This window comes from Neolamprologus brichardi, chromosome 14, assembly GCF_056152115.1.
Source record: "Neolamprologus brichardi isolate AB-2024 chromosome 14, ASM5615211v1, whole genome shotgun sequence".
NCBI classification, from domain to species: Eukaryota; Metazoa; Chordata; class Actinopteri; order Cichliformes; family Cichlidae; genus Neolamprologus; species Neolamprologus brichardi.
The window spans coordinates 22,399,132-22,421,564 of NC_142117.1; the positions used below are offsets into that span (position 1 = coordinate 22,399,132).

A 22,433-nucleotide genomic window follows, 5' to 3' on the forward strand; every position below is an offset into this window, starting at 1 on the left:
TGCTTCCCTCTCTCTTGTCATTTTCTGATTTTTTTAAGCCACACCCCTGCAGAAAGAGAGAGAGAGAGCGAGAGAGACTGGAGAGAGAGCGAGAGAGAGAGATCCGTGACCATCTCCCGGGTGTTTAAAAAACTAACTCAGGACAATAGCAGCGAATGAGCGCTTAATTAAATTAATTAGTCCTTCTTGTCAATCTCGGATTAATGGCCAATAGCGATGGTGCTGCTTAATGTTTTTACTCCGCTTCTCTCTCTCTCTCGCTCCAGTATCAGTGAAGGGGTAGGAGGGGGGAGGGGGGGGGGGGGGCTCATCCCGGCATCCTGAGGGGAGGTAATTTGCACGGATCAAGGGGGCAAGGCGCCGCAAAGTATAAATACTGTGACTTCAATAGAGGATCACCAGCAGGTTCCCAACTCCGCTACCAAAGGAGGAGGAATTGGCTGAGAAGATATATCTTCATATATTTTTTACCTTTTGTCCAGAGTTTGGCTGCATCACCTTGTATCATTTTCAAGGGGTCGACTTTAAAAAGAGCCGCACCACTGATGTCTTAAGCTGTCGTGGAGCAAAGGGAGAGTGTGTGAGTGAGTGTGTGTGGTGTGTGTGATTTTTTTTTAAAGAGGAGAGGAAGGAGTGATGGAAGAGCTCACCGCTTTCGTGTCTAAGTCTTTCGATCAGAAAGTGAAGGAGAAGAAGGAAGTGATAACCTACAGGGAGGTGTTGGAGACCGGGTCGACGCGAGCAGGGAGCAGGGAGTCTTTATCTGCGGAACCGGGGAGCCGAGAGGAGCCGGCCGCCGTTAACCGGAACGTTGCGCTCTCGCCGGGCAGGGAAACTGACATGCTCGGCCCGGAAAGAATCAGGGACGCCGGGAGTCCCAAACTCATTGACGGTAGGACTTCACGGTGTTCTGTACACAGTCTTTACGAGCAGGAATGTCTAGAGGACTTAGAGGAGAGAAAGACAGAGAGAGAGAGAGGAGTGATCGAGCCCTGAGAAGACAAGCGAGCGTGCAGCCACATGTTTATTTGCGAAAAAGAGTTGAGCTCATGACTGTCATCCACACGGATATATTGCAGATTTTTAGCAGCCCGGTGGAGCGATTCTCGATTTAGTGACAGTCAGTTAGCGAGGTAAGAAGAGAAATTATTAACTGGTGTTTTCTGGAAGTGCAGGCTATCGATTGGTTTTGGTAACTGTAGCTGTTTGCCTTATTAAAGAAAGAAAGAAAATAGCTACTTCTCAGACTGTAATGCTAATTAAAATATAGCTTATTATCTCTTTATTATGCATTAAAAAAGTTTCAATTTAAAAATACAGAACACCAGGAAGAGGCCCACGTGAGACAAACAGGAAGGCCCGCATGTGGAAAACTATCCATATTTCTATAATATTAGTGCACTTGCGATATCGTGCTTTTTATGTATATATATATATATATATATATATATATATATATATATATATATATATATATATATATATATATATATATATATATACAGATCATACAAGCAATTATGTGGATTGTCTTCAGTAACGCTGCAGGTTAACCTACTTGAGAGTGATCAGATTTATTTAAGAAGCATTGATTGTCAATGACCTCGGGCATCTGTACTTGCTATATTGTGAGGCCTATAGGGGGAACGTTTGAACTCAAAGAAGGCGTAAAAACACACCTGGCGTTCAAATCAGTGGACTCGAGCGATTCAGTACGAGTCCTGTCATTTCTGCTGTCACTAACGTGTGATCCCGCACACCAATATAATACAGGCTTACACCAGAAGGGATAATTATTTATCACCGCTATCCTCAATAATTTAGTGTTTTTATGTATATATTTATGATTGCATAACCAAAACATTAGCAGGTAAACAAACCGGTGATGTAAAAAATCGTACTTCCAACACTAAAGGCTGAACCAAATAGAAATATTTACATTTGATTATGATTTTCAGAGAAAATTTTGCTTGACGTTTTAATGAAAGTGGAGCAGATGCTCGTGTGTCCCGTGTAAGCCTTCCCCACAGTGTTTTCTGAAACCTGGACAAAATGTGACAACATACTGGACAAGATATCTTAGAGCTGGGTGCTTGCGAAAAAAAAGACATCTGTTCGTCATGGGCAGCGTGGTTAAAAGCGGAACTGCGACAAGCGTGTATCAGACATCCAACAGTGGGCACAGCGTTGCATATTTATAAGCAGTTAATAATTAAAGAGCTTTATGTAGCTCTACAAAACATCCGAGGTCTGATAGCTCTGTGATATTTGAGGGCACGTCTTTCTTTCTCTCTTTCTTTGGCGGTTGTAAGCTTTTATTTAATTGCTTTATTTAAATTCCTAGCTGATTTTTGTGTGTGTTAGGTGCCCTTTAATCTCCGTTTGCATACCCAGGTGGGTGGCTTGTGTTTTTACCTGTTTATAATCTGAATTATGCGCTAGCCTAAACATGACAGTGAAGCCTTTTTGCACATTAAAAAAAAGAAAGAAAGAAAAAATAACACTTTTAAGCACCATAGAAATATGCAGTCCAGTAATAAGCAGGCTGGAGGTCACAGTACAGCCACATGATGTTGACGTCTCCCTCTTTTCTCGTCCGCACAACAGGCACCACGGATGTAAAAGAGAGAAAAGAGGACTCGAAGCCCATTGAAGACGAGACACAAACTAAAATCAAACAGAGGAGAAGTCGGACTAACTTCACATTAGAGCAGCTCAATGAGCTGGAGCGGCTCTTCGACGAAACCCACTACCCGGACGCCTTCATGCGGGAGGAGCTTAGCCAGCGACTGGGACTGTCGGAGGCCCGAGTACAGGTAGGGACAGTCAGTTAAACGAGACTATAATAATAATAATAAAAAATAATAATAATAATAGAGGAAAAAATAAGATAACATCTGTGATAGAAAAAGTGACCATATTTTGAGTCTAAGCATGAAATTAAGATCTAAAACATAATTAAAAATTCATTATAATGACAATTATAATTACCACTATCGGTATTAAGCCGGTAAGATGATGTTTGCTGTAATAATAATAATAATAATAATAATAATAATAATAATAATAATAATAATAATAATAATAATAATGAAGGGGGGGGAAAACTTCCACGGGTCTTTTCTTTTACAGGAAGGATTTTACACTCTTTCCTGATTTTTGTTTTGCTTGATATCCCGCATGTAAACGTTGTGAGGGTGATAATATTTTGTTTGATTGAGGGTTGTTGTTTTCTTTTAATGCAATACGATAAGTGTGGCTCGACTGACTTGTATTAATGCTGCATTTATTGGTGTAATGCTGTGTTTGTGAGACGGTTGAGTGAATCCCCAGAAGTATTATGGAAGTTGTAATAAGTTAAATGAGATCTTAAGATCTTAAGACAGGAAGGCAGAGTTCACCAGCAGCATGCAACTTCCTCTCCCAATTATTCTCTGTGATTAGGGTTTTTCCCCCCCTCAACACGTTTGGATTATTTACCGTGTTCATTATCTCAATTAGGCGCTGCTCGTGTCACGAGACCACGTTTTGAATCTTTATTGTCCAAACGGGCGGAAACAAATAAAGCCTCCAAATATTTGTCTTCGGTTTCTGGGTGTATATGTTACCATGGCCCTGTTTGTCAGCGCTGCTGTAGTTTTTCACGGGGACAGGCCATCTGCGCAGAAACCCAGTAAGGGCTTCGCCGAGTCTGTGGGGTCGGTGGGTGGTTGGTGGGGGCTCAGACAGGTCTTGTGCAAGGCGCGGGAGGGGCGGGGGGCATATAGAACACAGTTGTTGTTTTTGTTGTTATTTGTTTTTTATCAAAAACCTTACAGCATCTTATTTCACACTCGTATGGCCCGATTTCGTGGAGGACACAGTATTTGTCTCCACAACGAACATGGCGGTCTTCTGGATTGGGGTGGGGGGCATAACAAAACGGGTACCTCCATTAAAAAAAAAAAAAAAAAAATCCCCCACCTCAAACTCAACCCACCACACCCCCCGAAAAAAAAAGTTAAAGCCAGCTTTTTGCAGGGCTCTATACCGGCCTCAACTGGAATCTCACCAATAAGGCGTATTGTGTCCCGAACAAGGGGCACAGCTCGGGGGATTTGCATAAATTATGTATTATTTTCTACCCAAATCAAGAACAGCTCACCCTCACTCTCTATTTGTCTCGTTCTCTCTCTCTTTTATCTCTGCTGGGGCATTATAAATTTTTACCAGTTGCATGCACAGACCACACATTTATTTTGATGTATTTTTTTATTTTTTAAATTGCACCTCAATCAATAACTGCAGTGCATTTCCCTGCTTTTATCGTGCTAATAAATTATACCTGAAGCCTGCACAAAAGGACTTCCGATTGACATCTAACTGTGATCAATAAATGAAGCCATCTGACAGCCAAATCAATATGATATTTCAATCAAGCTTTCGCCGTGCGTGTATATAGGCCTGCTGACGTGAAAGGGATACTGCACGCCGACGCGTTGCATCGTGGGCTAATTCAGCCGGTGCTTTGTCTGAGAGATTCAAAGCAGATTATCATAGTAATAAATCGTTTAATCTGTGTTCCAAGGCGTTTCTCTGAAATTGACGCTTGTCGATTTCAACAGGAGGAAAAAGAGAAGTGAGCTGTCTTTGAAGCGAGTTTTTTGTGTGTGTGTCTGTGTGTGAGTGCGTGTTATGGCGGTGATTAGACAAAACTGCGAGGCATTTAAGCGATTCTCTGACATGGATTTTTCTGCAGATAAGGGTAATTAATTTCAGTGGTCATTTAATGAGAGGGAGGCGGAAAGAGAAAGAGGGAGATGCTCTCAGATCGCTTTGCTCTGATGTCCAAAACCATAATAGCATTGCTGCTATTCGATATCCGAGAGACCATTCAACTCTTCAGGGACACTAATCTATAGAAAGATGAAACCAGCGCTGACAAGGTTATTTATTATAGTCCAATAGTCCTGCATATTTCCAACAAGAGCATTTCATTTCTGATATGATTTTAAATCTCCCTTTAGTAGATTTACACTTTCCTTTTTTTGACTCCGCTGTTTCCCTTCTCTCTGCTTCCGCCCAAACTGTCTCTCTCTTGTTGTAGACTAAACGTAATAATTAAAATCTGGGGTTAAGCAGTGCCATTAATATTTCACTGCTCCTCGGGGATATTGTTTTTCTGCGGTTGTTGTCACTTTGAGAGGAATTACACATGGCCTCGCAAGCAGCTGCCAATCAGTGGGTCTCTAATTAATTTCTGTCCCCACAGGTTTGGTTCCAGAACAGAAGAGCCAAATGCAGAAAGCAGGAAAACCAATTACATAAAGGTACACTTTTATCTCACACAACACAAACGACTATATGTTTATGTCTATTCCACTTTACTTTTATTCAACTGCAAAGCAACTGCACACTCGAACGCGAGCCAGCCTTTATGTTACTATTTAGTTAGTGGCTTAATTTCCAGTTAATTACGCCATCAGAAGCATGGCGTTTTCTTTTTGTTTATATATTTTTTTAAGTGAGTGTCTATCTTGGACGTTATTGCAAGTTTACTCCAGACAATCAGCTTGTCCTGCTCGTTATTCAGCCCTGCGGTTTTACTCTTTGTGTCGTTGAATATTCTTCTCACATGATTAGGCTATCATCTGTGTTTTCGCAGGAGTCCTGATTGGAGCAGCGAATCAGTTTGAAGCCTGTCGTGTAGCGCCATATGTCAACGTGGGGGCTTTACGGATGCCATTCCAACAGGCAAGTTACTTTGAAGCGTCTAGTCTTAAAACCAGACCAATTCCCCGACTGCTGTCTTGGCACAGCCTCTGCCCAAGTGCTATGCAGAGACTCCAGATCCAATGTAGGGGGTAACTAAACTCTTATTACCACACTGACAAAAACACTGTGCCAACACAGAGAAGTCTGTACAGCCTAATTGGAAAATTCCTTTTATTTTTTACAAATTTATTTTATTTATTTTTTTAAACCAGCTATTTGTCTTTTTTTTCTTCTTAACCATTAAACCACAGCACACAAACATATTAACAGGCCCAGCAGGCCAAAACTACTACTAGTAGTACTAAAACATTTTAACATTTAAATAAGTGAAGGGAAATCCCTGATATTTCATTTAGGCTACTAATTTGAACACCTGTATATATGGTAGCTTATAGCACGATAAAGAGAATCTGGATAAAGCCGTTAAGTTATTGAGTTTATATCTTCTGTCATGTCAGTGAAGTCTAGTGTTTAGTTTGAGCACCGCTGGTTAACTTTATTTCCCAAAGGCCACATAAGTTTGGCTTTAGATTGCATTTCATGCAGTCGATGTCCAGCAAAATAAAAACACAAATTTGATCTTTGACTCACAAGAGTTGCAGTGTAGCCACTAAAACCCCAGCAGCTAAACGACACGGCCAGTGATTATTGCTCACTGTTGCACTAAGCAGCCATACATTTTCTTTCTTTCTTCTTCTTTTTTTTTTAAGCAGCCTAATCGAAACTAAATCTGCAGTCACACCAGTGAAAATGAGCCTACAGACAAAGTTAACGCATGTTCTCCCCCTTCTCTCCCCATCCGTGCGTCCCGTCCTGTAGGATAGTCATTGCAACGTGCCGCCCTTCTCCTTTCAGGTGCAGGCGCAGCTACAGCTGGACAGCGCCGTGGCGCACGCGCAACACCACCTGCACTCTCACCTGGCGGCGCACGCGCCCTACATGATGTTCCCCGCGCCGCCGTTCGGCCTCCCCCTGGCGACGCTCGCGGCAGAGTCAGCCTCCGCCGCCTCCGTCGTGGCCGCCGCCGCCGCCGCCAAGAACACCAGCAAAAACTCCAGCATCGCCGACCTAAGACTGAAGGCCAAAAAGCACACGGCCGCGTTGGGACTGTGACCCCTCCTCCCTCTCCCCCCTTCCACTCCACTCCACTTCCCTCACCTCCCCTTCCCCCAGAGAGACGTTACAGGACACGAGGCGCGGACGCACTACGGAACTTGCGACTGAGAGACACTGAACTTTAACGCTTATAAAGTGTGCGGGAAAAAAAGAATCCAAGGACAAAGTGAGAAAAAAAATTATCCGTGGACGTTATTTATGTTTTTAAAACGAAGGACAACGAACATGACTATTAAATATAGGCTATTTATGAGAAAAATAAAAGGGGACTGTGACGTTATAGCCTACCCAGACGTGGTTTTTGACGCCAAAAAAAACAAAAACAAAAACAAAACAAACAGACAAACAAACAAACAAACAGAAAAAGATTAAAAAAATTTACAAAAAATAAATAAAAATTGGCGCATGGGGTGGATAGCAAGGCTATACCCACCGCCTTCTCTCTGCAGCCACACGGCTGAGGAGGCCGGCGGGACACCTCGAGGAGCAGGAGGAGGAGGATGCAGCTGGGTCGGTTAATACTTTGTCAAACAAGGCGAACCATTCTGCAGTTGTTTTGATCTGTTTTTATTATTGTTATGTTATTATTATTATTTCAGTTTGAACCTAAATAGAGGCTGGCCTCGTTATATTTCCAAACCAATTTCTCTGTGTAAGGACAGAGCGGGAATTCTTTGACAAACAACAAACAAACACCTCTGGTAAAGGTGAAACGGGCGACACACCAGAAATGTGAGATTGTAAAACATGTGTAGGCTATGCTGAACTTTCTGTTAGGATAACCCGATCTGCTGTCCATATTCACAAGGCGATCTGTGCCTCCCTCCCAGCCCCCCTCCTCCAGCGCTTTAAAGGAGGGCGTATTGCCATGAATGCCATCTTTTTGGCAGTGAACAAACAGAGAAATCACAGCAACACGAAGACTGTATTCAAACCGGTACGGGCACGTGTAAAATATGTTTATAAACCAGACACATGCATTATTTTATTATTTAGTGGCTTCATGAATGCCTTGTGTGTGGGACGGGGTGGGGTTTGTTCATTTTGTATTTTACTTTATTTCCGTGTATTAAAAAAATCATGTGCTTTCTGTATGTAATTTTGATGTTTTTATAAACAGTGAAAGTGAACTCACCTGAGGCACGGGTTTCTACAAAAGTAAAAACAAGCAAACCAAAAAAAAAAAGTTTAAAAAAATCACGAGATTGTTTAACTTTTTTTCCCCATCACATGTGAAACTTGGATCCACCTAAACAAAAGTGTTTTTCGGTCATATAATAAATTAACAAACGTTTCTTAAACGAGTCGACAATTTTTTTTTTACAAAACAATTGGCTATCATTATTATTATTATTATTATTATTATTATTATTATTATTATTAAAACATGAAAAGCAACAGCTCTTTATTAATTCATTCCTGTGGCCGTGGTCTTTTGATACGTCACGGTTGTGACAGGCCCGTTTAGCAGGAACATCGGTGTCTGCTGCTGCGTGCATGCCAATCCGATGCATTATTCATAGTTTGGTTATGGAGGGTTTTTGGAAAAGGGCTGGTAATTTCCAGTACAAGCTAAAACGGGCAGATAAAGATTTAAAGAAAAGAAGAAGAAGAAGACTCAGTGACTCGAGTTCTGCCGCATTTAGGCACTTCAAATGGACACAGTTATATTCCTTTTTTTAGGCTACTCATTTAGATTTGAAACGACTCTGTTATTCTTGCAGGAAATTAAGTCCCCCCGGACCCATGAGCCAACCCCAAATGGCCTGATGATTACATAAAACAAAGATGGATTTTTAATGTAATTATACTCGCGCGGTTTGTTTGTGCGTGCAGCTAGCAACAGCCTTAATGCTACAGATGATAAATATTAGGCTACTTAGTCTCAGTCCTGATGCCTTAAACAAATAGCAGGTGTCGCACTTTGTTACATGCGCAACTTAAAGGTTGCTGTAAGTAACTGCGATGGGAAATAATTGTAATAGGAAAAAAATGTAACATAGGTTACTGACACAGTGTAACACCATTTCTGAAAAGCTTGCTCTCCACTAAATACAAATGCTGCTCTCCCCCTTCTTCTTCTTTATATCATTGGCCAAAGTTGGACATCATGTATGAAAACATGCAGGCGGCTCACAGGCTAACCAAAGCCAAAGTGTTTGGAAAAAATTGGGAGAGATTTATTAACGCCTGCCTCACTTGACTTACAAATTCGCCTGATTCATTTCCTGACATCTTAACCGCCTCTTATTGAACATTTAATAAACACCTGACACGGGAGCCTATAATTATAGGAATCCAGATCGCATTACCCTTCCGATATTTCCACACAAAACACAATGTCTTTAGCTATTAATTAATACTGATCTCACAGAGTCTGCACTACAGTCTGGACTGTTTGTATAGCCCAGCTCTGCGTTCAGGGTAGGATTTAGACGCCAAAACTATTGACTTATTGATTCTGAACCTCGCCAGTAATGGAGGAGACGGAACTGGGAAACTGCTGAATCGAGAGCGCGCATGCATGCTGTCCTGCGAGGGAACAGATACCGGGATGCGGGAGCGCGCCTGACCTGCCACTGTCCCGCTTGGGGACTGTGGCGTTAGTGTGATCGGTTTAGCTGCGGTGACCACACAGTCAGCTGAAACCCATCACATTATCTGCTACATATTGAGATATTTTGTAGCATCAAAAAAAGAAGTTGAGCACAGATAATGAATTTAGTTTAAAAAGACATTTAAGGAAGACCTTCTACAAATGATATTTAAATAGCATAACCTTCATTACTGAGTACACCACAAACACATTCCTGTACAACTTAATGAAAACTACAAGTAAGATTTTTACAAGGGTTAATTACTTGTAAAGTAATTACCCGAATGGTGTCTGTGCTTCAACCACATGTCGGTTGTTGCACTCTCCACTTCTTTGTGACATCAACCCAAAGTCTTGATTTCCAGCGTGAGCCGTGCGTGTCCCGTTGTGGAGTGGTCGAGCAGCTATCAGCATGTCCTGGAGCTGTAGAGCCTGGAGTGGAGGGCCTCTGCTCAGAGGGGCCCAGGAGACAAAGAGACTGGGACACACAAGTGTTCTGATTAGACATGGAGACTAGCAGTGCTCGCACTCTCCTCTCAACACACTCTTAAGACACACACTCCCACACAGCCAGCCGGGAGCCAGCCGTGCAGGCTTCTTCTCACTGTCTTTCCCTCTTGCTTGCTTCAACCTGCTTCACTCTCCTCAGCTCTTACTCTCTGTCTGTTGCAATGGATTATTTTACACCGAGCTGGATGAGTCAAGAGGTGGTAGGTAATATTAACGTTCATCAAATGAATGAAAGCAGCACGCATGTTCAAATGCATAACATATCTATCGGGAACCTACACACACACACACGCCGACGCGCACATACAGATCATCATAGTCTGGTGAGTCACAACAGCACTCGACACCATGGGATCCTTCATATCAACTGGTGCTGTCTTGCTGCTATATTTACCTCACTACAACCCCTGAGACAAATACACTACTCTCTCATTTCCCACACTTGGCCCTTTATCAAATTAGGGCACGTTAAACAACCACATAGAGCAGGTTTTTTTTTCCTTTACTGACAGCAAAAGCATTTTTATTTTTTTTGCTGTTTTCTTCTTCCATATGAATGGCTACAGCTAAATGTTTTGTGTATACAGTTGGTAACCATGCTTGTGTGTGAGTGAATTTATGTGAGAAAGTATGAGAGAGAACTCCCTTTCTCTTCTTTTCTCTCTAAGGGCTTGCCTTTGTTACATGTTAGGAGTGCTCAAAGAGCAGGGCACACACAGCACTGCACCAAAGACAACAGCCATCAGGAGCAAAGGCAGATAAAAGACCAACTTCAAAGACATCAAATGGAGCGAAAGTGAAAAAGAAACCTGCTGAAAACTCCCTCCAATAGCACTCAGGCCAGCAATTAGGACGCCGTATCGCTGCCTGTTATCACATGCATGCGCTGTACAGGCCTGGGTGGCTAACCGCAGCACTTGGTGTGGGCTGCAGTCAGCGGAGAATTACTGCATTTATAGAGCTCAACTGTAACACTGTATTTAATTTCACTGTAGGATGAAAAGTGGGTGTTCACACAGATTTGACCCCTGCTATGACCAGGGAGGCTTAACCATGGTGATTACAGACACAGAAAAACAACAGCCTCTATCTCCAGCCTCCTTCTATTCAGCAGCGAAGTAGAACAAAACAAAACAGAGGTCAGAACAAAACAAGAAGTCTAATTGTTTCACTGTTTCCTGTTTAGGTGCCCCAGGGCAATCTACACATTTTTATGTACTGGGCGCATTTTATTTGTTATTAATTCATTTCCAGTTGCAGCTGGTTTGCAGATTAGAGAGATAACATAATGTATAACTCCCTGCCCCGGGAAGAAGACATAACAAGGGTGTATGTGTTGAGACCTGTGGGCATTAGTAACCCTGAGGGGATTTTATTGTTTTCACTGAAAAAAAGAAAAGAAAAAGAAAGTGACATTTGGTGCAGCGTGGATGCACTAGGCATTTTTGTGTATATAGGTGTATGTGTGCATTGTGGCCCAACAGAGAAAGAGTGTGAGAACAAAATGAAACACTAAGGCAGAGGGAGAGAGGGAGAGTAATGAGGGGCACACAGTAAATGTTAAACATTTGGCCCATGCCGTTCTGTATTTACAAGCTGGTAAGATCCAATCATCTGTGTGTGAGTATAATCGAGTACTTGCTTTTCAATCATCAGATGTTTGTACACAGACTCTTAAATTACAAAAAGCCTTTTGGAAACACAGGCCTAACTCATCTCATATTGATTGTATTCACGCTGTCTGAAGTTTACAAAATGTCATTTTAAAATGTCATGAAATGACAAAAAAGCCGACAAATCACCCAATATTTGTATCAGGATGCTCAAGTGTCTTTTTAATGTGGGCAAATCCAGGGAGGTCCACGATCATTCATTCTGGGGTTAAATGCTTTTTCAACATTCTGTCCAGGGAACCATTTATGACCATTTATATATCTTTCAGCTGCATTCAAATGCTCTCTGAACTGGTGACAGACATGTGTGGTCAAGGCAAAGTTTAGATGTGATGGAAAATGGTGCCTGGCTTTCAGTATAAGCATCAATCACCTGTGTACTGTAAATGTTATACTCATAAAGCTGTTAGCTGTTTTCGCACGGCCATAAATCTGTGTAGGACAAAAATCAATACGTCTTGCTGATGTTCGAAAACATACAACCCCGTGATGGATACACTGGTTGCATTCTACTTAAAGTTTTCCATCCTTTTTGCTACAGTTGCATGCAAACGCATCATAACTGGATGAGAAGTGCACTGTTAATCTTTTATGAGAATCTGACCCATGAACTGTAATCGTAACATTAGTCTGCTCTCTAAAATTGATTCTGAATTCATGTGTCAACTGGCAACATCTAAAGAACTTGAACTTTTTGACAGTTTGGACACATGTGTTATGTAACAATGTAGCTACATGTGGCTTAGCTAATATAAACTCTACAGGCACAGTTTAAAAAAATAAAATAAAAACAGACAAACACAAAAATAAGTAAATAATCAGAAACATAGCTTATCATGCAAAACCTGTGTAATTAAAAAATGTGCCCGTCACAATCGTGCAGTCAAAAAGTTTTGCATGTCATCCCTCATGTACTTCAACTTTTCTCTTGTCAGCTACCCGGCTGTCAAGTAAATGCCCACCCCCACCCCCTGCGGTGAACATGGAGGTTAAAGTTAAAGTACTAAGCTGCCAGATTACTGCAGTAGAGGTTTCATATTATTATGTCTCTATGACTTGAGAAGTAATGCAGACATAGTAAAATATGTAAGCCTAAAACAAAAATATATAAATCTTACTTGACTAACTGTACTTACATTCAGCCAATGATTTTAGTTAGGAACTTTGAATGTTCAAAATAAAATAAAAACTAGCAGCAGGTTATCATGAGTTCAGCTTTATTATCTCTTCACATTTCCTGCCTGCCTCTAAACTAAAGTTAAATGCAAATAAATGCCTCCAAAATGTCTAAAAATGAAGCACTTTGGGGCAAATTCACATCTCCAAATAACCTATTCCTAATTTTTTTTCCCACACTGCTGCATGAAAATGTAGCGAAAGCTATTACAGAGGATTCAAGATTATGCATCCGCCTACAGTATGTTAACTTGAATTCATTGTTTAAGCATTACCCCAGAAAATTAAAGTTTACCTGTCCAAGTGCTCTGCTGTATATTAATAAGTCTTTGGGGCAGTGGAATATAGGAGCAGGAGGTCAAGTGCTTTAGAAGTAATAGAATTTTAAAGCAGGGTACTACTTCCAGGGCATCTTATTCAGATGTTTTCATTGATCCTGCCACTTGTGTCCCCTCACTGATACAGCAGTATTGACAGCTTTATTGCTATGGTAATTTACTCTTTCGATGAGTTTCTGTGCATGGGCTGGAAGATAAACACATACCACACACAAACACATAACGCACACATGCACACATGCACACATGCCCACATGCCATATTATGGGCTAATAAGATGAGCGTGAAAAGTAATGTATAATGGTGGGGGAGCATGTCAAGTTCAACTGGGCGCAGCAGGTCGGAGCAACGTGTCTTGTTCCTGCGCAGGCTAATATAAATTGATGTCGCAAGCTGAGAGAAGGGCAGACAAAATGCGAAGAGCTGACGGTGCTGCATTATAGGGCCAAGGAGGCATCAGAGGCGGCAGGACCCCATAGTGGTGCGATGTACTATTGGATTACAGAGTTGGCTCAACAATCTGCCGACGTCTAATTAAATAGGCCTGCATTACTTTCCTCCACAGTGGGGTGTGTGAGAAATACACTTGTATCTCATTCTGAAATGGAAAGTAAAAATAGACCTTAAAAGTTACCCCTCACACACCCTCCCTCCTGTGATATTGCCACAGTGTGCGTGTGTGTCAGCCTCTCTTTGTCTCTTTGACTTGCTCTCTGACTTTTCTCACAGTCTTTGCTTTCAAACGCTTTATATCATTTTTCATGTTATAAACTAAACAAAGAAAATGGCTGCTAAAATTTGTTGGTGTAGCTGTTACGTTACACCCAATTTAATGCAGGATTGTGTTTATTCAGTGGATTTGGTGATGACTTTCAAAGCAGACAATGGAAAAAATGGGCAATCGTTTCGCTTCAACAAGAGGAAATCTTTAAAAGTTTAACGACACTGGATGCCAGTCCGTGCAGTGAGCAAAACTTTCCCTCTCCTTTTTGTTTTGAAGTGGGGGAAAAAAAAATTCGAGGAAGTGACACATGAATTGAGAATGAATACAGCATGCATCCTAAAATAGCTGACACTTACAGCTGGAGATAACTGGTTGTGTTATAGAAAGGAAGGAAGCGAGCTGACTGAAAACAACTGTATCTCTCAATCGGCGCTGATATTCTTATACGAGATTTAACAGCACGATGTGAATCCTTTTTGAAAAACTCAGTTTCTGAGCCAACTGATTGACAGCAAATTTGGACATCTATGGACTAAACATAGTGGAATGTGAAAGGAGGGGAAACAGAAAAGACTCAGAAAGAATGAGAAGGCAGAGTTATAAGGACAAAGGCAGCGATATGAGTAGAATATCTTGGAGAGGATAGGCAGAAGTGCCAAAGACATGAGTGTGCCAAAGAGGAAGCACTTTGTTGAGCTAAAGCATGCTTGAAAGACTGCCTCTTATCTTAATGATGACAGGGACCCTTTTAAAGGGTCACATGTGACACACTGTCTGCTGGAAGTACACTTGTAGGACCTCCGAAGAGAAGCTAAAGGAGTGGTTTGAATCCATGCTAGAAAATCACATGAAATGTAGAATCTTTCTGAAATTCACATATGATAAAATCAAGCAGGATATTTTTCTAAATACCATTTGCTAAACTAATAACACTATATAGATATATATTTGAAAGTTTTTAATGTTAAACTGTTGATCAGCCAGAACGTTGCTTGTTTTTTTTTTTTTAGCTGATTAGCTTAGCTTAGCTTAGCTTAGCTTAAGGACCAGAAACAAGAAAACAACTGGCTTAGATCTGCCCTGTTTGCTAACAAGTATGGATTTGACCAGCTATTATATATTTCTATCAGTAAAGATATATGCATGCATATGTAAGCTCATGGATATTTATGTCCTTGTCAATTCATAAAATACACAAAATGCTCATAAATTGTGTTTTTCCCGCCAAAATATCTGGCAAGTATAAGAGTTGTTATGGCTGGTACAGTTTATAAAGTAGTTCTTTATACAAATACTTCTTTATTAAAAAACTTAATTTCAATTCAAAACCATTTAGTTATCTAGAAACGAAAGTTTTAGAAGTTAGGATTGCTTTGTCTCATAGCTAATAATTATGCAGTGTTTTTAAAATTGATCAGTATAACTTGGTCAACCAGCAATGCAATGTGTTACAAAGGAACAAAGCCACGTGCTACTGTCATCATATTACATTTTTCAATAACACAGCAATGATTTACTGTACTAAATTTAGTAATCACATTACAATTACGATTACGTTGTGAATTGCATTCTAAAAGTTCTTCAGTTTTCTGCATGATGAGAAGACCATAAACCAAAAATCAATACAACTACAATATTTTCATTTCTATTGAACAAAAGAACAAGAGCATGTCAGTAAAATGCAAACTGTGAATATGTTTGAAACAAACGCATCCTCACAGACAGCATGCTAACACAACGCTAGTTTGTTTGGCTAACCCAAACCAAAGAGCCAGAGCAGGAAACACAAGCAGAGATAAACAGACTTGCAATGTTGTAGCCTTCTTTTCTCTGCATACCTGACTCTACAGTATAATCGCAGTAGTAATCACCGTGAAACAGTGTGTGAGGTGGTTTCCAGCCTAGGAGTTATTGATGGAGCTTTGTGTTTAAATTTAAACATTAAAAGAACATTCATGTGTGTGTCACCATTAGGACAGCAATTTGTGTGGCATTATGTGGGACTATATTGGGTCTATATTGTTAAATTGAAATTATGTATGTATGTTTCAAAGACAAAATCAATTATAAGAGTCTCTATCAGAAAGTGAATGATACTGCTATTACTGCCACGAGAAAATGCTTTAAAAATGAAACAAATGACACAAATTCTCCTACTAAGAGAAACATTCTCTGTCTTATATTTAAACAGTTTCACTGGATTACAGAACAACACTTGAAAATGTTACTTTTAATGCTTATGTTCTTGCTTCCATCTGTAACGCTTATAATTGATATTGTATAATACAGTTAACATAACTTGATATTATGGAATTATCATAAATGTTCATTAATACATTTATTTAGAGTATTAAACTCTAAAGTTTATATAATAAGGAATGGCAAATAACACAGTTGGCATTAGCCAATATATAATACATGTTTTCAAGCATAAATAATTTTACAGGTAAACAGTGAATGTATTGTTTTGTCTTACTATTGTTTTTGTGATATAGAATCAGCATTTTTATGTAACCACACCTTATATTTACTTGTTTTTTGTTTTTAATGAGAACAAAACTCTTTACAACTTGTTTATCGCTACTGGTACCCTGTTTTTATATGCATACACAGCTGTCTGAGTATTTAAATGCAGTACTGGTAAACAATATAACATGTTATTGGGCTATATGAGGTAGAAAACGCAAACAATATAATTTTCTGGGCTCGGCGAGCATGGCACATATAGAATTGCACCATTGACGATAAAAGCAATATTATATTTTTTCTAGCGTCTTGCAAACTTAGAAAATTAGAATGACACAGCATTATAGTGTAATTATTTTTTGTTGAAAGACATGAACAAAAACATGAATGCATTCACAAACCTTTTTTTAATAGTAACATTCAGCATTTTTTGACTCATAATTATAATTGTGAGCTCTCTACTGCCGCCAACATCAACAATTTTTTCCATATTAGTCACATTTGCTTACTTTATTCCCTAAAAGCCATTCTCATTTCATGAGTGGGTTGGATAAATATAGCACTGCTTCTCTGAGAGAGGTTTCAGCTGCTCCTGATGAAGCAAATACAATGTATCGTTATCATATTTCCTTTGGGTGATATTTACAATCCCAACACTCATATCACAGTGATTTCCCTTAAATACTATTAGAAATAATTTGGGGAAGCAGCAACATGCTGGAGTAACTGAACTTCTCATAAGTGCTCACTCAATTGGCTTCATGACCAAAATATGAAATGAAAACCTGAGTTGAGAGCCTGCAGACCACAGAGAGATGGTGTAGTGTGGTCTGGAGGGCGTGCGTGGACACAGAAGAGAGCCGAGCACTGTAAAAACACATCCCTCCGGCACCATTATATAAGCATACATATGGGACAGTAAAAATGGAAGACGACACTTTAAATGACATTATTATAAAATGCAATACTCCTGGAATGATCCCTTATTAAATTAGGCCCTATGATCCAAGATGAATTTCCCGCTTCCCTAATCCATCAAGAGGGGAATATTAAAAGATAGGCCTCAACTGGCATTAGAAGCTCACTCCGTCTTGACTTTCATTATTCTGCATTAGGGTGCTGCTGGGGGAGAGCCTCTTAATGAGAATTACAATGATTCACTGGCCCCGTCCCCACTTCTGACAAGTCAAATATTAACTCCTCAGTCACAGCTGTCGGAATTAAAATACTTTGTAGCCGCGGACGTGCTAAATTAAATTGGCCTTTTATGTTCCTTACATGGCTGACCCCCGTGGGGCTCCACTGCCTCAGTCGCCACTGAGACGGCTATGACAGAGCAAGAGGAAGAGGCGAGGCAAGCAGTGCACTCGGCACAGAGAGGCAGGCTCACACGAAAACAAACATTTCTGTCCCCCGTGTGTCATTCTGTCATCTTCTCTTGCTATCGCTCTATTCTCCCCCTCTTCCTTCATTCTGTGTTTCTCACCAGAGGCTGTTTCTTTGGCAGACATCCTCACCGCGCTGTTTGTTTGATAGCCAGTGTCAGCTACTGTCGACTACTGTCTGCGTTTCGCTGCAGTCGCTCTCTATTACTCGGGCCACAGACACACATAAAGGCTCCTCACCTGTTGCTTGCCCTTCATGTTTAACAGCCAAACAGATTAACATGGCGGAGGAGCCTTTTTCAAAGAGCAAGGGAACTTTGTTCTAATGTGATTAAGGTTTAGTGTGCAGACAACAAATCAAATTTCTATTGACCTTTAAAAGTTTTATTTCAGTTAATTTGCACTCACTTAAGCAGAGGGCTAGGGCTCACAGACCTGCACTTCTCTCTGCCTTCCTAATTCCTCTGTGTGTGCACCAACGCTTGTTGGGCGGTTCCTCCACCCGCCTCCTTTCTAGCTCACTCTGGCCCCAAGGTCATGTGCACTGATGCTGTGAGTGGGGAGGTTTTCTGCCTTTTGCCTGTCTCTTTCCCCAGCAGCATTTCTGCTCTGCTTGCGTTGCCAGCAGAGCTCTGAATCCTTCTCCCGTTCTGTTTGAGCTTCTCACAAACAAACGATCGATTTCACAGGGAGAGAGAGAGAGAGGAGGGAGAGGGAAAATATAACTGCCAGTGACCCTGCAGTCTGCAAATGTTACACTTGAAATCGCTGGATTTAAAAAAATAATAATAAAAAAATACCACATACATGCCCCAGGACATGTCACCTCTCCCCTTTCAAAAGTCAACTGAATGAATAAAGAAATGGATGGAGCTGATAAAGAAAACAAAAAAACGGCCAAATGGAAGAGAGTGGAGGATTAATTCAGTGGGCAGATGGGTCTTGGTGTCAATTTGAGCTATTCTGATCCACTGAATTGAAACTAGAGCTTCAACCAAGCCCCAAACAAGCCACCTTTGACCCCCATGACAGACACAATACTGATACTCTATATTCATTCAGTTCCTCTGCATGCTTTGTTTTAAGTAAATCTGCTTCTCCCTTTACTGCTCTGGCCTTACTTTAAAACTCTGCACCTTAGGTCAGCTGATTAGCATAGGGCAACATACAGCAGACTGTAATAGACAGCTTGACTACTGCTGCCTATAAGATACAGCTGCTTTGTACTACTTTGTAACACTTTAAATAACTTTTAACAAATAAATTAAATGTACCAGTGCATTGTTGACCCAGGGTTATTGTAAAGGTTTTTAATTACCGCCCAGAAAGTAATTATCTCTTCTTGAAAGCATATTTCTCATTGCATTTTTAGGTTTCTTTGACTCTTTGGGGAAAATATATTCCTTATAATAAAAGCTATTAGGATTAAAAATTGTTCATGGGTCTCATTGTCATTACAGCTTCAACTATTAGCTATATCCATTCACATGTTAAGAACAAAAGTAAGCAGTGGGTTATATTAAAATCCCCCAAATCAATGTTTCCTGAAGGGCTGTGCATAAATGGCCCCATTACTGTTCTTAGAGGCTTCAGCAGGGAATGATTTAGACGACACCCCTGCAGTGGACCATCAGTCACTCTTTTAGAGTTAAATAAGCCATGAGAAGGACTGTTATCCTTACTGGCTTAAGCTACCATTAATCAGTCCACTTCACCTGTCAATACAGCCACTGGCTTCCAATCAAACAACCATTACAGCAGTGAGCATCCCAATAAAGGAGATCTTTGTTTCTTATTGAGTTAATCACTCAGCATGCACACACTGCTCTCGTAAGACTGGCACTGGCAGTGTATACGCCTCTCCTCATGTGTGGAGGAGTGCAGGGGTCAGGCTTAACACACAGTGTGACTTGGAATGTGGAGGAGGCGTAGGATGAAACAATATTATAAGCGATGCTTTGCAATTACAACTGTGTGGAGACAGATCATTGTTCGAGATTGCCCTTTGAAGGTGTACCATTGATCTATGCAAATTGATAGCCAATGAAAATAATAAGTGCTCATTGCGAGTGTCATTATCTCTAAAGCTATGATTAATGCTAACAGTGTGAGAGAAGTGAACGAGGGAGAGGCGAGGGGGGATCGGGCCAGAACAACGTGATGGACTGATGTGTCATCCGCAACCTGAGTTGGAGGATATGGCTCCAAGCAGGTGGGAGTGAACTACCCTCTGACAGCCCTCTTCAAAATGACAAAATCCATCCTTCTGTATTGAACAGTTATTCCTCTGTCTTTCACCAGGCATCTTTGGACACTCCCTTCTTCTCTTCATCCCTCTGTCCAGCCCCTCTCTCCACCACAACCCTGCCCAGCCGCTCCCTATTGATCCTCACCAGTGATTGGTTGAGCTGTAATTTGAGATGGACATTGACGGATGAGTGCAAACTGTTTTTCTTTTTCTCTCTTTTTTCCTCCTCTCCGGGGTGATGAAGTCATAATGCTAGTGACAAATCCAGACAGGGACCAATTGCAATGGAGTAGTGGCCTGAGTAACCTTTAGAACCAAGGCAGGATGTCACCCGGTTTGTCACACATGCCCCCTGGGTACAGGATGGTCACAGCACTCATAAATTCTCCCATACAGGCAGTCAGAGCTGTTTGAATGGACAGAGAGAGGATAGTGAAACAGAGAGCCTGGAAATTGGCTTCTCTGTAGTGGATTTCTGAAGTGCAACCTTTTTTTCCCCTGTGAAACAGGATAAATATCCCTTTGTAAAGTGTCAAACAGATTATCTTATTCATTTCTAGGTAACTTGTTGCTAGAAATGAATGCAGATAATTGTGTAAAGGTGGTTAGTACTGTCAACATTCTCAATTTTGTAAAGTAGCTACTGTGTAACTGACAATCACATAGTAGCTACTTTAAAAGCAATGTCATAATGTGACCGAAAAGATGTCACATTATGACAACTTTGACGAGTTTATGATGACATTAACTCGTCATCATAAACCTACAAATGATTTTTACTCAAAGCAGGGCTTACTTTAGATTTAAAGAGGGAATTTTCAACTGTCTGGAGCCCAACATTAATGATTTCATTAGGTCCTGGTCATATAGACTTAGATACTGGTTGGAGACCCCCTGGCAACCACAAGTTGCTATAGAAAAACAAGTGTTTCTTGATCAGTTGCAAATGGTTGCTGTGAAAATGATTGCTAAAGCTCTAGTGATGCAGGGCTAGAGGCTTGTCAGTAACTTTCTGATAGCCAAGGGGAAGAAATATATGTTCCCCAACTGGTTGGCAAGTGGTTCAACTTCACAGTAATGGTTGTACCTTGTAAAATGTGTTGTTTTAGCGGCAAGGCACAACTTTTACTTTGAAAGCAAATTTTCTCAGTTTCTGGTTTGCCTTTCATTTCACTTTTGCTCAGTGAGTAGTTAGTGAGGGTTTGCAGACAAGTCAGCTTCTGCCATGCAAACAACTGCCAACTGTGGAAGTCTTTTACAAACAAAGCAATCACAATGAAGACATTAATATAGCACCCTCTTTTTTGACACAGTATCACAACTTGCAACTTGCAAACAGCCGGTAATACACATTTTCCCCTTAAACCTGGAGGTTGATAGGGGGTTGCCGACTGCTATCTCTAGGCCTGTGTGACTGAGGCCTCAGTACTAACTGTAGTAAAAACAACAACGAAACAACCGATCAAACAAAAAAGCCCAAAACATTTTACTAGTTACACACACTCACACCAGTAACAAGCTGGTGAAGATAGCAGATAATTTAACAGTCTATGGACCAGATATTTTTCTCAGGAGTTTGTTGTGATTTAAAACAGAGTTGAAGAGGGTAGCAAATGGACTTCAGCAGGTGCCCAAATGTGTGACTCCTAATATATGCACATAACAAGTGAAAAAAATATTCAAAAGTTTGTTCTCTAGCTCTCATTTTCTCAAGTTTAATGGAAAATTGTTCTGCAGATGACCCACCTCAGTTCAAAATTCTTTTGGAGGTCATGAATTCCTAGAGGTTAAGTGGGAAAAAGCTTAATATCACAATGCACAATTCAAAATGTGAAGGTGCAAAAGTGCACATAGCATCAGTATCATGCTCATCTGTGAAGGCACCATTAATGTTAGATTGTTTGTAGAAACATATGGCATCATCCAGACATCACATTTTTATTTGAGGCTTGATTATTTCAGAAGAGAGTGCTACGCCACATTCTGTGCATATTCTAAATAACAATGTGGTCCCATATTAAGAACCCGCATGCTAAACTGCCCTGTCTGCATTCCAAACTTGTCACCCTCACTGAAAAGATTTGGTAAATTATGAAACAAGAAATATGATAAAGAATCCTACATCAAGCAAGAATGGAAACATTTCTCTTTTTAGTGTTTTTTGAAGAAGAAGTGATGCAACACTGTAGTAAGCACACCCCTGTTACATTTTTTTTTAAATGTGTTGCAGGCATCAATTTCAGAATGGGCCATATATTTTTCAAAAACAATCATATTTCTCTGTTTCAAAATTTAATATCTTGTCTTTGTACTATTTTCAACAAATATTGGATTTAAATGAGTCGCAAATTATCGGACCCTCTTTTGATTTCAATTTCAAACAGCATCTCAGCTTTTGTGGAAACCGGGGTTAATCTAGTGATCAAGACTAAGCTAGAAGTAACCCA

At 40.5% G+C, this 22,433-nt stretch overlaps 1 protein-coding gene across 2 annotated transcripts; it reads left to right on the forward strand.

Annotated features, from left to right (window-relative positions):
- The first annotated feature begins 312 nt into the window (after window positions 1-312).
- Window positions 313-7,559, forward strand: shox2 (shox homeobox 2). Of its 2 annotated transcripts, none has more exons than XM_006795426.3 (5): window positions 313-892; window positions 2,608-2,816; window positions 5,252-5,309; window positions 5,645-5,733; window positions 6,574-7,559. In XM_006795426.3, exons 1-5 carry the CDS (start codon window positions 637-639, stop codon window positions 6,865-6,867), a joined length of 906 nt encoding a protein of 301 aa, XP_006795489.1. In that variant the 5' UTR covers window positions 313-636; the 3' UTR covers window positions 6,868-7,559. The 2 variants fall into 2 exon arrangements, with proteins under 2 accessions (XP_006795489.1, XP_006795490.1); XM_006795427.3 differs by having other exon boundaries at window positions 6,610-7,559.
- The last annotated feature ends 14,874 nt before the right edge of the window (window positions 7,560-22,433 follow it).